This window comes from Plutella xylostella, chromosome 20, assembly GCF_932276165.1.
Source record: "Plutella xylostella chromosome 20, ilPluXylo3.1, whole genome shotgun sequence".
Taxonomy (NCBI): domain Eukaryota; kingdom Metazoa; phylum Arthropoda; class Insecta; order Lepidoptera; family Plutellidae; genus Plutella; species Plutella xylostella.
In genome coordinates this window covers 3,190,204-3,204,853 of record NC_064000.1, presented here as the reverse complement: position 1 = coordinate 3,204,853, position 14,650 = coordinate 3,190,204, and the positions used below count along the sequence as shown (strand labels likewise).

Below are 14,650 nucleotides of genomic sequence, written 5' to 3'. Positions count from 1 at the left end.
CAGATTTTTCTAACATCAATGCAGCATACCTACCTGCATAGCACCCTTATTCTGTGTAAATTATTATGTATCCAGAAATATACCTGTGCTGAGTAATCTGAGTATACATAGATAGATGGATGGTTAGCACCCTTATTCTGTGTAAATTATTATGCATCTAAAAATATACCTGTGCTGAATATTCATACACAGAAGCCTGACTGCTTACTAACAAGCATAAAAATTAAAATAAGTAAAAATACGGTATTGCCCCTACAGTGGGGCACAACCGACCCAGTCCCTTTCCATAGGGGTATAACCGTTTCTAAAGAAAAAAAAAACATTTTGTCATTTTTTATTTTAGCGTCGATCGTTAATATCTGAAATAGCACATCGAGCAGCCATATAAAACATAATAAAAAAGTGATCTTTGAAGTAATCGCACGCAAAAAAGATAGATGAAAATTGTTAACATAGGTGTTTTCAATAGGTAAAAAAAAAGGTAAGCGTTTCATATTTTGTTTTATTAACTTAGAATTGTAGATATTTGAATGACAGTTAGGCATGAACGAGTAACCAGTCAGAGTGAACTTCACTCCCACTTTACTGGCAGAAATCACATATACGCAATAGCATTTCTACTAGTGAAAACTTGTAATTGGCTCTCTGTTGTCTATTATTTATAAGTGTTTTTGTCAAAAAAGCTAAGTTTTCCATTTAAAATAAAAAAAAGGAAAAAATAAAAATATATTATATTGTCGTCTTCATCTATGCCTGCACATGCCTCGTGAGCCCAACCAGGACAATTCCGACATTTTCACCAACCGTCACGTGATGGCGCTCCCTTAACCTACAATCATATTGTGCAATAAGATTAAATTGCGTTTTGTATCCAAATGACGTTTGCGCAATCTTCAATATTAACCCTAGACGATCAATTATATTGCACAATCTTAAATATTGCGCAATATAATTGATCGTCTAGGGTGCGCCTAGACTTGGAGTATATCTCCAGACAGTATATGCATTCACAGTCTTTGTCTCCATCTTCATCGTTACTATCTTGTTTTGCTTTCTTGTTCGATTTACTATTTTTTTTTGTATTTTCTTTCGTTTTAGATGTGTAGTACCTAGTTTCAAGCTTCTTCTTTTCTTTGACACTATCCTATCTACAATTTGTTTAAATGGCGCCTGGCATAAGTACCTACATATAGCTGAGTGTTAGGCTCCTGGTGCTATGCTTCTATCCTAACTTCTTCAATAAAACTCAGATAGAATTAAGAATAGACTGTATTGACTTTTAGGCACTGATTGTGTAAAGGCCGAGAAATATATTGCGCGGTCGCGGAGGGCTGAGCGAGTGTGTGTGCCGCGCCGCGATGTCTCGGAGCTCGCATCGCGCGAGTGGTGGAGACACGAAGATTGCCGAGGATTCCCGAGGCGATGTAGGCAGGTTGTAGGAACAACATATGTTCACTACATTTTGTCTGAGATAGTCATTCAGCATATGAGCCATTTTGCTACCTAACTTATCTGAGAAAAGAATTGACTCATAAGCATAAGGAGCTTCTAGAAGCAGAAAGGTAATCGCTGCTGAAGACAGGGCAATCTCGGGCTGGTCGCACGATGATGGGCTGCTCGTCGAGAAGGCTGGTTCGTCGTTGCAGACTGTAGCAAATGGCTGGTTATCATTAAGAGTACAGGCTGGTGGCAGCTGAGCGTCAGTTGGTTGGACACTACTCTACGTAATTGCGGGCTCGTCCTTGCAGATTGTAGTAGGTGGCTCAATCTCATCAGGGAGACAGGCAGGTGGCAGCTGATGCAGCTGAGCCTCAGTTAGTAGGACACTGCAGTCTTTTCCTTTTCTTCTTCTTCCCTTCCCCTCAAAAGGCCGGCAGCGCACCTGTGGGGCTTTGGTCTTGCAAGTGGCCATAGGCGGTGGGTAAAGCTCACCATCTGGTGTTGTTTCAATAAAAAAAAGATTTAGGGGTAAAAGAAAAAAGATTTCCAAAATTAGCTATTTCTATGTATAATAATGGAAATGGACAGGGTAGATACAATAACATTATAATATTAGGCGAGATAACAACGAGAGAGATAAAAAACTAAGATGTTGATTTTGTCCAGATCTGGCTTATGGATCATCCAGGTGAGGATCTGTAAGTTTTATTTTTTTATTTTATTTTATTTGGCACACACAACAGTATTAAAGACGTTTACAATATAACATAAAGTAAATTACATAAATTCTAGTCTAGTCTTAACACCAAAACAATGTGTACACAGCATGTTAGTGCAAAGAGCACAACCACTAATTACTTACAATAAATTAAATTTTTATAAATTAAATTTTAATACATAAAATTTAAAATTTTAATAATCACATACATTCAAACACATTAATAAATTAATTAGGATGGTCAATAAATTTAGATATTTTATTTTTAAAACTACCCAGTGAGTTTTGATATATGTCCGGCACTTCGCTTCTATTTTGAGCGTATATTTGATTAAACATGTTTGTTTCTATACGCGCTCATTATTTATTGTTTAGAGAAACCAACCACGTAGGTACTTTTTTATAATGCTTGTCACCATTATAATATTTTAATTTATTCAATCGTGAATTTTTAAAATTGAAATATAGTCTATAGAGATTTCCACCACTCTGCTCCAGCGATATGTTATCTCGTAACGTAAACCATTCGCAAAAGTGTACTCAAAACAAATGTAAACTTGGCATATGAGCCTGTCCAGACGGAGCGTTTTGCGCGCGTAAGCTCTCGCGCGTTTCAATTTATGTTGCGTCCAGATGCTGCGTTTTACGCGCGTTGCTACGCGCGGTGTCTGGCGGACGGATTCAGCCAGTTTTAAAAATGGAGCCTCTCACAGCGGTTGTGTTGTGGCTTGCGTACCGTCGATGGAAACGTCGTAAACGTAGAGAAAGTCGAAGATTTAACGTGCATCCAATTCTACGAGACAGAATGACGCAAAGTATGTTTATAACATTATACCCAAAGCTGAGAGAACACAACGAAAAGTTTTTCAATTACTTCCGGATGTCAGTAACATCGTTCGATGATTTGCTAAAACTTATACAAGATGATTTGACACCCAACAGAATCTATGTGCTAAAGGATACTGTTTCTGCCGAAGAAAAACTCGTGATTACTTTGAGGTAATAATATTTATTATTTTTATACTTTTTTCCCTTAATCAATTTAACAATCTCGGTATAGCTCCATCAATTCACTCTCTTGGGAATCTTGAGTAGACGCCGGTGATGGGTTATTGTAGTTAGACGCCGGTGATGGGTTATTGTAGTTAGACGCCGGTGATGGGTTAGATTGGGAATTGCGTTGTCCAGTGCAATAACGTGAAAACGAAGATGCTGAAGGGTCTGTTTCGTTATATCCTGTATCGTTAAAAAATCCTCTTTGTCCGCGGTGTGTCATTCCTGCTTGGTGATTATATTGTGGTGAAGGTGCAGGTGAAGGAATATAATGTGAAGGTGAATGACATGGGGCTCGTTGAGCTTTTTGGAGCACATTCATTAAATCAATTTTAGCTTGAAGCCTCATTTCTTCAGGTACTTTAATAAGCTCCTTATGCAGTGACAAACAAAATAGTTTATCATCATCAGACTCCGATGTTTGTGGCTGATTTCTAGGTGCTAAATTTTTGCTTATAATGGCAAGAAATTCCTCATCGGCTGCGTTCATTTTTTTTTTCTTTTTCGGCTGGCTAACTGGAGGTCTCATAACATCTTCCCCGTCGCCAGAAATGTCTTGTTCTTCAGGTGCAGCAGGCGAGGAAACGATGTTGCTATCAGTAGTTTTATTGCGTGTCGATCGTTCGAGGAACATCAAACGTTCAAAATATATATATTTATTTTTGCTGGCTTTTGATCCAGACGGTGTGGTTTTTATCCTTTTCATTTCTCTGACAAAGCCATCACGCAATCCTTTCCACTTCTTTTGCAATAACATTCCTGAAATAATAAAAAAAATATTGAAACGACCTTACTAAATATTTATATTTAATAACATTTTTTTTTCAGATATTTGGCTACAGGATGTTATTTTGCGGACTTGCATTATGCCTACAGATTGGGAAAGTCGACAATTATCGAAATAGTACAGAAAACTTGTTACGTCATATGGCTAAAACTGCAAAATATAGTGATGAGGGAACCTACGAAAGCAGAATGGGAAGAGATTTCAAAACAATTCCAAAAGTATACACATTTTCCAAATTGTATCGGCGCCGTAGATGGCAAGCATTTCCGTATCATAAAGCCTGACCATTCTGGGTCTCTTTTCTATAACTATAAGAATTATTTTTCAACTGTTTTATTGGCTGTATGCGATGCAAATTATTGTTTTATTTCTGTAGATATCGGCGCATATGGCAAAAGTAGTGACTCCACAATTTTCAAAGACTCCGTTTTGTATAAAAAACTTGTCGACAAAACTTTAGATATTCCAGACCCAAAGCCAATATCGCAAACAGATACAACTCCCTTGCCACACGTGATTGTAGGTGATGAGGCGTTTGGTCTATCTGAAAACGTAATGCGCCCTTATTGCGGTAAATCTCTAACAACCAAAAAAAGAATTTTCAACTATCGCCTATCCAGAGCCCGGCGTTACATTGAATGTTCCTTTGGTATTTTGGTAAATAAATGGAGAATATTTCATAGACCATTAAATGTTGACATTGAGTTTGCAGAAAACATCATTAAAGCTTGTTGTGTCCTTCATAATTACGTAAGGTTAAGAGATGGTTATAGATATGATGACACTCTGTACGAAACTTCCCTAAATAGTTTGAACTGTGAGGCAGTGAGGCCTAATGCGAGATCTAAGAATATAAGAGACAGATTCGCTGATTATTTTGTAAATGAAGGGAAAATCCCTTGGCAAGACAAGATGGTATAGTAGTTTGTAGTAGCCTACGTAGTTTAAGAAATAATCTTATTAAATAAAGTAATTGTCACTTACCCAACGTTTTTTTCTTTTCGTCGGAATCACCAGCTTCGCAAAAAATTTCGACTATTTCTTCCCAATTCCTACGTTTAATGAGTCTATTTGCGTAATCAGCAGATTCCATATCCCATATGGCTATTCTCTTTTCAACTTCTTCAATTAAAAGTTCGGTGTCGAAGTTATCGCGCTCCATTTCAAATCTAAATACGTCCACTCTCTATGGACACGCGCATACTACTGAACGCTCCAATGCCGCCAGAGTATCTCGACTCGCGCGGCGCTCGCGCGTAAAACGAGCGAGTCGAGAGTCGGGCGCATGACACGCGTTTTACGCGCGAGTTTTGAAACGCGCGAGAGCATCTGGACGGAGTGCTTGTAGCTCTAGTGCCTCGGGAACGCGCGAGTGTCTACGCGCGTAAGCTTACGCGCGCAAAACGCTCCGTCTGGACAGGCTCTATGTTTCTAGTCCTGTGTAGCTACTTCCCTGCAAGGCGTATATTTGAATTGTTAATTGTCGATGATTACCTTCACTTTCCCTACCTACTGTTTTATCCCACCGTGCCCTATAACGCTGTCATTATCGACATAGAGTAGAAACTTTAACAAGAGTAAAAATCGGTTAATGGACATCAAACTTCTGAAATTTGCCATGGACGTAACTCCCAATGACCAATATTCAGCAATACGCCCACGCACACACATTGCCATGAGGATCATTACCCACATTAGCCTAAATAGGTTGTTCCGCTCAATGTAGGGCAGTTGATTGATGTCCCCTATGAGGAGTGTTTCACTGGCGCGAGCTACTTGTATTGCCAACACTATGGACCCAAAATGGTTCCTGAGGGCTTCGTCCACCATAAGGCGTTTACACGATTCGCCCTCTTGAGTACCATTTGCTAGTAATAATGCCATAGTACCACCCGTGACTTGACTCTGTGTCCATATTTGGCTGCCAGTTTCTCTCTCAGATCTTTTGCTGCTTGAGCGGTGGTTGTGACCACTATGTTCCATCCACGTCAAAGTTCGAGACTATCCAGCAAATTGTGCATCCAAAGCATAATTGTGATAATGGGCCTTACCTGCTGTACGCAAATTCAGCTCCGCTAAATCAGCTTTTGCCTTAGCCTCTCTAATTTTCTGCTCAAGCAACATTAATTAATATTTGTTAATTTTCTCAGCCAGTGTCTGTCTCTGTTTATAGTCATTTTCCAATAAACTATTTTTGGTTTTTTGGAAAGATTGTGCAGCTTATGGTGGTAGTGGAGTTTGAGCAGATAGTGGAGTAGGTGCCGGTGGTGACTGAGGACGGTGGACCAGTGCCAATTCCACAACTGTATTGGGTGTGGAAACAGTTGGGGTATGGATGAAGGGAGGGGGATTCGTATGTGGTTTCTGAGACAGGCTGGGAATCTATGAATATGCCGTCATGTGTATTTTCTGAAACAATAGATGTGCATCTGTTATTTTATTTATTCATCACAGATAACAACTAAAATTATTTAAAAAAATACCTTGAGTGGTGTCGGTCTCCATAGCATTTTCGATCCCTACTATTAACGCTGGTGCCACCTGCGACACATCTGGGTCAATGGCAGGATCACAAATCGAGGGCCCTCCTCCGGTGCCAAGGCGATACTGCCGCTGTCTAGTGAGGGCCACCCTCTGGCCCCGCTGCCTCTCTCTAGTGAGGCCATCCCTCTGGCGCTGCTTGATGTTCATCCATAGACGCCTGAGTTGCTTGTTTGACATCTGAAAGGGCAGTCTTCTTCTTATCGTGTCGACGACAAACGAACAAAGTCGCTATCGCTAATATATAAAGGGCAGTGAGAAATGGGTTTGTTTTGTATAATATTATAGTTGGGAAGCGGTAAGTTGTTGATATGCATTAAAAACAAAAAGTTTGAGTTTCTGAGTGCTTGCATTGAAATCTCTAGTTAACTCTTCCCAGGCATCGTTTTTTGCTCTCATCGTAGCCCCAACCGTATTTTTATTTTCCGCACTCAAGATCGGTATCATGTGAGTAGACCTAAATAATCATCTATTAATTAGCCATGATCTTAAGAATATGCTGATTGTATCTTAAGAGCGTACCACCAGATATCTCTCAACGGAGTTTAGATCGTTTTATTAATAAGAGCTAACTTTACTCAGAAAATCCATTTCTAAATAATTTTAGCATGCGTCAAAAATATGTAATTCCATTCAGGCTTGTCATGAACCCTTAGGCTGGTTTCAGTGTCATGCTGACCAGCAGAGTTCTCTTCTTCCGCAACATTTTCGAATAGTACGGTAACTATATCCTCCCAGCATTTCATTCTAGCATCTTTGTTTTTATATAATTGATGGGGAGCATCCCACAATTGTCTCCTGTGGCGAACTTCGTCGATCACTCGACTCGTGTCTACATCGCGGTTCGTCATCACTGTATACGCTGACTGCGTCCGCTCAGCGCGACGGGTAAGTAATACGAGGTATAAAAACTAATAGTATAACATTGACAAGGTATACGCCCATATTATATAAATTTGTTAAGTATAACGTTCACTGTGTATCGTGTACGTTCACCGTAAGAAACGGAAGGTATAAAAATATTATGTATGTTCGTAAAAACTTAAATTCATTTAGTAAGGTAGGAGCCAATCACGGTATTGAGACCAGACCCAACAAAAATAAGTTGCTCTTCCCCACTCTCAGACTTTCGAAAACAAACACATCATTCATGGGGAAACACTAAACCTTACTGAGACATGAAGGGGTGTGATGACATCATCCCTTTTTCTTCCATTTCCAGTTAATCTGTGAATAAAACCACTTAGTTAAAATACATAGACATTAGAAGCATAATTTATGCAGAATATTTGCATTGTCCTATGCAGATATTTAACTATTAGTAGCTACCTAATGAAATTGATGTGCTAGTCTCCGATCTTGTGCAAATGTTACAATATGCCTGCATGATATATATGTACATATACTCCATCTATCTCATCGGTATTATTTAATAAAGAAGAGTTGATAGGATGTCCTTTACAAGGGGTGTAAAAAAAACACATTTGAATCATTTTTAAATGAAGATGGTAAGACCCCATTTATATACATACCATAATCGAATGTATTTATTAAATTTATCCAACAATAAAGTTTTGTTAAAAAGGAATAAATCTTCATAATTTAAATTCATCATTGTTAGACTATTGTACGCAAACACAGGAGTGAGAGTACAAATTTAAGAATAAAACATTTTTATACTGCAATTACCCACCCCCTCCCCACTAATATTCACACACCATCATTTATAATGGCCATCATATATAAGTATAAGTACACATCGAAACAGTAAAATAAAATAACTGTTCACTTACGTACGTTTCCTAATTTTCGTAGTCAGCTAAAGCCTTCAGTAGCTCTGCATCGTAGCTTGACGAATTGAGGGAGAGATCAATGTTTGCAGCTGAGTTTGAGAAGCGAAGTGTAGTCACCGTTCTATGCCGCGTGTTTATATAGTAGGAAATAGAGGGGCGTCTCTGTCGATGTAGTGTAGCTGTTTGTGAGGTCTGTGCGCCGTGGGGTCGTGGTAAATTATTATTTTTACTTCGATGTCTCGAGAAATTTTTTTTTGCAATCTTTCTTGGTAGCAATTTGTTTTGTTATAGAAAACATGCGTTGATTAGTATCATGGAAAAAAATATGATCAGAGGTGCAATACAGTTTGATTCGCATATCAGCTTTTTTCCAATGTTCGCTGGGTGGTAAATCTTAGAAAAAAAACATTTCGTACATTTCAATTTTTATGAGTTGTGTCCGACAGTCGAATATAATGTTTTGCTCTCAGATTTCTTCGAGGAAGTTTCAAAATTTGAATCAATATTTTCGTGAATCCGTTTAGTCGGTTTTTTTTCAGGAGAAGTGATGGTGAGGATATTTCACCATCACTAGGGCTCGGATAATAGTAATTTTTCATCGTGTAGTCGCAGTCGTCAATTATTGTTGATGGCTCAAACAAATAAATGTACTGGGGGGGGGGGGGTGAAAAGCAGATAGGGGAATGCTGGAATAGCGATATCATTGAACCTTTCCTTTTCGACCATTTCCTTTAAACCTTCACTCGCGTCAATAATGTTGGACAGTAGCTCGTTATACGAACAATTAATCAAAGACTTCCGAAAACAGCGGTCGAATGGCTTCGATAGCTATCAGAACGCACGGGGTCTAAATTAAATTTTTATTAACCCTAGGGCATGTTTTGTCATTTTTCAGAAATGTTGTATGTATACTTTGTCTCATTTTTCTCATTAACATGAGCTCGGTTTCTCAAGGGCAGAAAGTGAGACACTATTCAAAAATGGGCAAATCTCGCGATTGACTATACCCTTCAACATGAAATTGGCCAAATTGCACATTGATTGCAACAGTGCTACTCCACTATCACACGATAAACCCAGTGCAGCAGTTAAACTAATGAGCAGCTATCTATATCCCTCGCGATGTTCATTGGGAGGCCTCGGCGACAGGTAATAAGCTCGTGTTGACCCTGAACTGAAACGGTAGACGGGGATAGTTCCCAATACCTGTGATATCTAGTGTGAATCTTGGACAGACTTAGACGCCCAATATTGAAGATTGTGCAATATAATTGATCGTCTAGGGTTCCTAGACGATCAATTATATTGCGCAATATTGAAGATTGTGCAATATAATTGATCGTCTAGGGTTAATATTGAAGATTGCACAAACGTCATTTGGATACAAAACTTATTGCACAATTACCTACATATATTGCACAATATTATTTTAGGTCTAGGGTGCGCCTTAGACCTGTGTCGGTCAATCATTTGCCGTGACCAACGTTGATATTCGGACAAAGCAATTTATTTGGCCTGCGGTGGTGCACTCCACGATGCAGTGCATTGCGTATGGTCGCAGTCGTGCGTCATACTCCGCCGGCAATGCTCGGGTTGGTGTGGACGGCTGCACCACGTAGACTTCCTGCATGCGCCGCTGCTTGGCTTTGTATTTTGGCTGTATGTGTGTCGCGGTAATTTTGCTTGAGTAAAGCAGGTTTTTTTTCTTTTCTTCCAAGTGACACTATTTCCCCGTTTTGCCATTCATTTTAATTACTCCGTTATTAAGAAAATTGTTTCTTATCGATTTAAATAAGTAAGGTACATCATATATGATATAGATTACTTTCGTTCACAATGAAATTATTATTTGTCTCATGGTCTGGTACACCGGGTAACAGCTTTAGCAGTTTGAGGGTCCCCATATTTGAGCCCTAACGAGTTCCTTACGGAGAACCAGGAAGTTATTCTCTTGCTGAGAGCTCGCTTGCAGATGTCGCTTGTAAACTCAAACATTGGGTCCCTCTTCTTCTCCTCTTCTCGCAAGCAGCAGCGAAAGATCTTATTCGTGACTCGATCCATTTCGTATAGTTATTGGATGTCAGCTGCTTCCCCATGAGTACGAGATATATCCCCACAGCTGCAAATAGAGTAGCCTGAGTAAGAGCCTCCTTATTCAATATTTGCAGCTGATCATCTGATATTCCCATTTCTTGCTTGGCAGCGGTCCAGTCCAGGTCAACGGGTTCAAGGTTGTATAGAGTTATTATCTTCGACATCATTTTTTTTTGAGGAGGTGAATACACCAGTCACTAAGTTGATGTACATCTCAAAAATAGCCTCTGATTGTAGGTCTAGGTCTTGAAGGTTCATCGCTTCCATCAATTCAACTAACATCCTCTGAGAGGCGATAGCTGTATCCACTTCAGAATCATCTGGGACATAAAAACTAGATCAGACGCGCAATCATATCGTACGCATCCAATTTAATCAACGGTCTTGGTATCTTGATCCATTCCCCCCGCTTATGTAATCTAACGTGGTTCCGTCTCATATTTTTTTCTAATCAACTATTCCTGGCCAAAGGAAACTTACTTCTGTTTGGAGTGTGGTGAACATCTGCAATCACCTCTTGCACTGACAAAACCGGCACCTCCATTGTGTCAGTCTCAAAATCAGTAATTTCTTCAAATTCAATATCTGTAACTAAATTTAAATAAACGTTTAATAATCTGCATAGTATACATAATGTATATCAAACTAGTTTTAAGTAGTACCCCTGCCTCCAATTGCTGTTGTACAAGCTGTAAGAATAAGATCAACATGGTAAACAAATATAAATATCAAAAATAGGCAAATATGATAATGTATAATAAAATATGAACTTACATCTTCCTCAGGCATGGAATCAGGACAATTAGTTCCTGTTACGTAACTGCTTCCCAATATAGATATAATCCTCTTCTCCACCTCAGTGAGAGGAGCAGAGGTAACAGTTCGGTTGCCTGTTGCGTTCCTCTCCCTGTTTAATCTGGCAGCTTTGGTACACGCCCTACTTTTTAAATCTCTCCAAAACTGAAATTGGCATAACACATTTAATAAAAGAGTAAACAGAAATATAATCAAATGTATAAATCATACTTAGTTTAATTGTTAAATTTGTAGTTAAATTGTTTAATTTAGAGCTTTTCCTTTTCCTTTGACCCTAGCTCTTCTAAGTTTGTGGAAAGTATTGCACTCATCACGTAACACAGCGTATTTTTCAGAGACGATGCGCCCTTTAACCAGCGAGTTATGCGAGTGCATGCCGCAACTCGAGATTGATCAAGCACGAAAAGATGTCCACATACATAGATTCTTTCAACTGTATCAACAGTATTTCCGTCTCCTCATGAAACTTGGCTCCGTAATTTTCCAACAAAGCACATAGCCTATTTATTGCCTGGGCAATTTCTCGTTTGCCCTCAGCATTTTTTTCCTGGTTCTCTGCCATCTTCATCTGGCTTTCAGAAAGTTTGATGGTGGCTTCAGCCGGTCGTTGATGGCTTTCGGCCAGCTTCACCGTCGCCTTGGCGTTCTGGGCGTCAATTTCTGTGTGCCTTTGTTGAGCCTGCTCTAAAAGTGTTTGTTCTTGATCTGATGAATAAAGATTTGTTTGTGATTAATAACACTGTTTATTGTTACAGGTATTAATTAACAATAATCGGAGAATAATCATTTTAATATTATGTTATTATTATGTGATTAGAGTGAATTAATGTGCACTTTCTTTTAAAATACTTACATTTAGGGGATTGTGGCGGACACCAGGCAAAGGCTCCCCAACATCTTTCCCCAATATTGCGTAGAGACGCTCCTGAAGAGGAGTCAAGTCTTTTATATTATATTCATCTCCTCCTGGAACATATAAAAACAGCTTAAAACTGGGTATCCACTAGAGGAGACACTAGCTCAACCTGACGCTCACAAGGTATCGACGTGGTAAGTGAGACGGTTGGTTAAACTGCTCACGTAGCGGATCACAATGTGCTTCGAGACTAATTAGTATGTACTTGTATGTATTAGATGCTAGCAACTAATGTTGTCTGTTGTTCAATGCACTAGCAATTAATGCAGCCCCATCGCGAATTGCTGATGCTATGTTTTGCATAGCCCTTGCTATAAGCAACTCAGCCACCACACGCTTCAATGGACGCCATTCGGTCCACTTCGATATCTACTTGGGTACGGCGGCGCCTCGGTCTTTCCACTTTGGGAGGTGGATGGGTTTACCTCGGTGGAACCTCTACCTCTGCCTCCACATTTATCGTTGGCTCTGATGCCTAGAAAATAAAATTAAAGTACTTAATGCATTTTATTTACATTGTAAGAAATCATCAACAGTGAGAATAAGTCAAATATTTACCTGAACATTCGGAAGCTCTGGCTCTGCCTCAACTATTACTAGAATCTCAGCCATCTCTGGCACCTCAATTGGAGTGTGGCATCTTGCTGTCTAGAAACAAAAGTTGTATATTTGGAGAACAATTCTCTCTATGTATGGCACTTCAAATAACTATGAATAAACAAATATAAAATATTTGTGTATTTACCTCACGAGCAGGAAAGGGGTTGACTGATAGGTGTTGGTCTCCAGTGGCGAACTCCTCACCACCCATGACCGCCACCATACTCTGCTCAATTTCAGAAAATGAGGATGTGAGTTCGCTGGGTCCGCTCCCTGTGCGTCTCATTAGCCGGATCCACACCGGACGATCCATAATGGATCGGCGATCCCGCGATCCAAGATCGTGATGCGTGGAGCGAGATCTCGTCCTCCTCTATCGTGGTAGGATATTTTTTAGAATGCAGTGTCGTTTGATGCAAACGACACTGTACAAAATAATGTTCATTACGTTCATAATGGTCAGCGCAAGGTTTTAAAAACTTATTATCTACGCATTCTTTTCATTTTTTAATAATTTTATCAAGGATACCTCGTGCCCTATTTTTGGGAACATTTTATTAACTTCCGTTGCACAATATTCAATGTAATTAATAAATATTTTATTACAATAAATTAGGCTTTTTTGTTGAGCTGTGTTCTTTGCATGTAATAAATAAATGTTCTTTCTTCAAATTTTCTTTATTGTTATGTCCCTGTCCTTTTGGTGTCGTGGGAGTTGTTGAAATAAAATACAAGATTCGATAAATCTGTTAACTTTAATTCTTTGCCGATCTGGCTTACAACTCTTAACTTTAACACACAAGTTAATATTGTTCCGGAGAATAGTTGATGACGAGATGAAGTATGGATGACCAATGATGCTGTGGTTTCTGGGTGAGAGTTTTTATATTGCCAAATGATTACGTCAATTGGTTTGCAAAACAAGTCAATTAAAAGATAAGTTTCAGGAATTGAATTTAGGGATGACCTATGGGTCATCTAATATACAAAAATAGGAGAATTAAGATAAGGAGGATCTTATGATGTTGGTCACGCATTCTTTAGATCACGTGAAATGGTAGTGATGATATGGGTAGGTACATAACAATGGTAGTGATGGTAAGGGACATAACATCTCCCCTTTCGAAGTGAACAATAAGGAACGAAATTGTTTACAATAGGTAAATAGAATAAAAAGATGATTTAAAAACTAGAATGATTACAATTACTTATCCATATTAACTACTACCCATGATTGACTACTTAATGATTAACAGTGTAAACAACTAAACCCACTTAATAATTAACATGCATTAATTTTACAAAAACAATGGTATTACACATAACTACTACATTTTGCTTAATTAAAAATAATATTTTCGTGAATCAATTACTACTATACTTAATCATCTAAATTATAACTATATTTCTTATCTAACATTGGTGATTTAGGTCTTAAAGGTGATCTCTCTATATTTTCGATCGTTTCCATTATTATAGCATAATAACATTCTGTATACACGTGAAATTTTACAAAATTTAATTATTAAATAATTATGTTAATACTGCGATACATAAAATATATACTAACCATGAAACATGTTCCCTTGGAAGAAATGTGTATGCGTTTTGAAGGTTTTTATCTATTTGTTTCTCTAGACCTTTTAATTTAATAGAGGCTATTCTCAGGTCATATAATTGAATATTATTTAATTGTAATGGGATTAAATTTTGTTTAGTTACGTTTATCATTTTTTTATCACAACAAATGTCTTCGGTTAGGTCAAAGGTGATAGCGGGTGCTGACCAATTGGTCGCTAAGTTATCAGTAGCTGATAATTGCATTAAATTAGCGTATGCTTTACATCCTCTATTTAGAGATACTATGCCAGTGTTTACTAACTCGTATTCTT

At 38.5% G+C, this 14,650-nt stretch overlaps 3 protein-coding genes across 3 annotated transcripts; 1 reads left to right on the top strand and 2 right to left on the bottom strand.

Moving 5' to 3' along the window:
- The first annotated feature begins 2,711 nt into the window (after nucleotides 1-2,711).
- LOC125490132 (protein ALP1-like) lies at nucleotides 2,712-4,981 on the top strand. The gene is made up of 2 exons (XM_048628394.1): nucleotides 2,712-3,157; nucleotides 4,040-4,981. The coding sequence occupies exons 1-2, from the start codon at nucleotides 2,856-2,858 to the stop codon at nucleotides 4,917-4,919; spliced, it is 1,182 nt and encodes a 393-aa protein (XP_048484351.1). The 5' UTR covers nucleotides 2,712-2,855; the 3' UTR covers nucleotides 4,920-4,981.
- Nucleotides 3,152-5,424, bottom strand: LOC119692320. The gene is made up of 2 exons (XM_038112483.2): nucleotides 4,983-5,424; nucleotides 3,152-3,970 (listed from the first exon to the last, which is right to left on the bottom strand). Exons 1-2 carry the CDS (start codon nucleotides 5,158-5,160, stop codon nucleotides 3,201-3,203), a joined length of 948 nt encoding a protein of 315 aa, XP_037968411.1. The 5' UTR covers nucleotides 5,161-5,424; the 3' UTR covers nucleotides 3,152-3,200.
- A 4-nt stretch (nucleotides 5,425-5,428) lies between these two features.
- Nucleotides 5,429-11,082, bottom strand: LOC119691677. Its single transcript, XM_048628398.1, has 3 exons — nucleotides 10,907-11,082; nucleotides 6,482-6,719; nucleotides 5,429-6,407 (listed from the first exon to the last, which is right to left on the bottom strand). Exons 1-3 carry the CDS (start codon nucleotides 10,928-10,930, stop codon nucleotides 6,187-6,189), a joined length of 483 nt encoding a protein of 160 aa, XP_048484355.1. The 5' UTR covers nucleotides 10,931-11,082; the 3' UTR covers nucleotides 5,429-6,186.
- Nucleotides 11,083-14,650: the final 3,568 nt, after the last annotated feature.

Bases quoted from the DNA above. Each gene is read 5' to 3' on its own strand.
- LOC125490132 (XM_048628394.1), top strand. From the start codon at position 2,856: ATGGAGCCTCTCACAGCGGTTGTGTTGTGGCTTGCGTACCGTCGATGG. The intron at 3,158-4,039 runs GTAATAATATTT...TTTTTTTTTCAG, and splicing joins AAACTCGTGATTACTTTGAG to ATATTTGGCTACAGGATGTT.
- LOC119692320 (XM_038112483.2), bottom strand. From the start codon at position 5,160: ATGGAGCGCGATAACTTCGACACCGAACTTTTAATTGAAGAAGTTGAA. The intron at 3,971-4,982 runs GTAAGTGACAAT...TTATTATTTCAG, and splicing joins CGAAAAGAAAAAAACGTTGG to GAATGTTATTGCAAAAGAAG.
- LOC119691677 (XM_048628398.1), bottom strand. From the start codon at position 10,930: ATGTTCACCACACTCCAAACAGAA. The intron at 6,720-10,906 runs GTAAGTTTCCTT...CTGCCCTTTCAG, and splicing joins TCACCACACTCCAAACAGAA to ATGTCAAACAAGCAACTCAG. The intron at 6,408-6,481 runs GTATTTTTTTAA...CTATTGTTTCAG, and splicing joins GGAGACCGACACCACTCAAG to AAAATACACATGACGGCATA.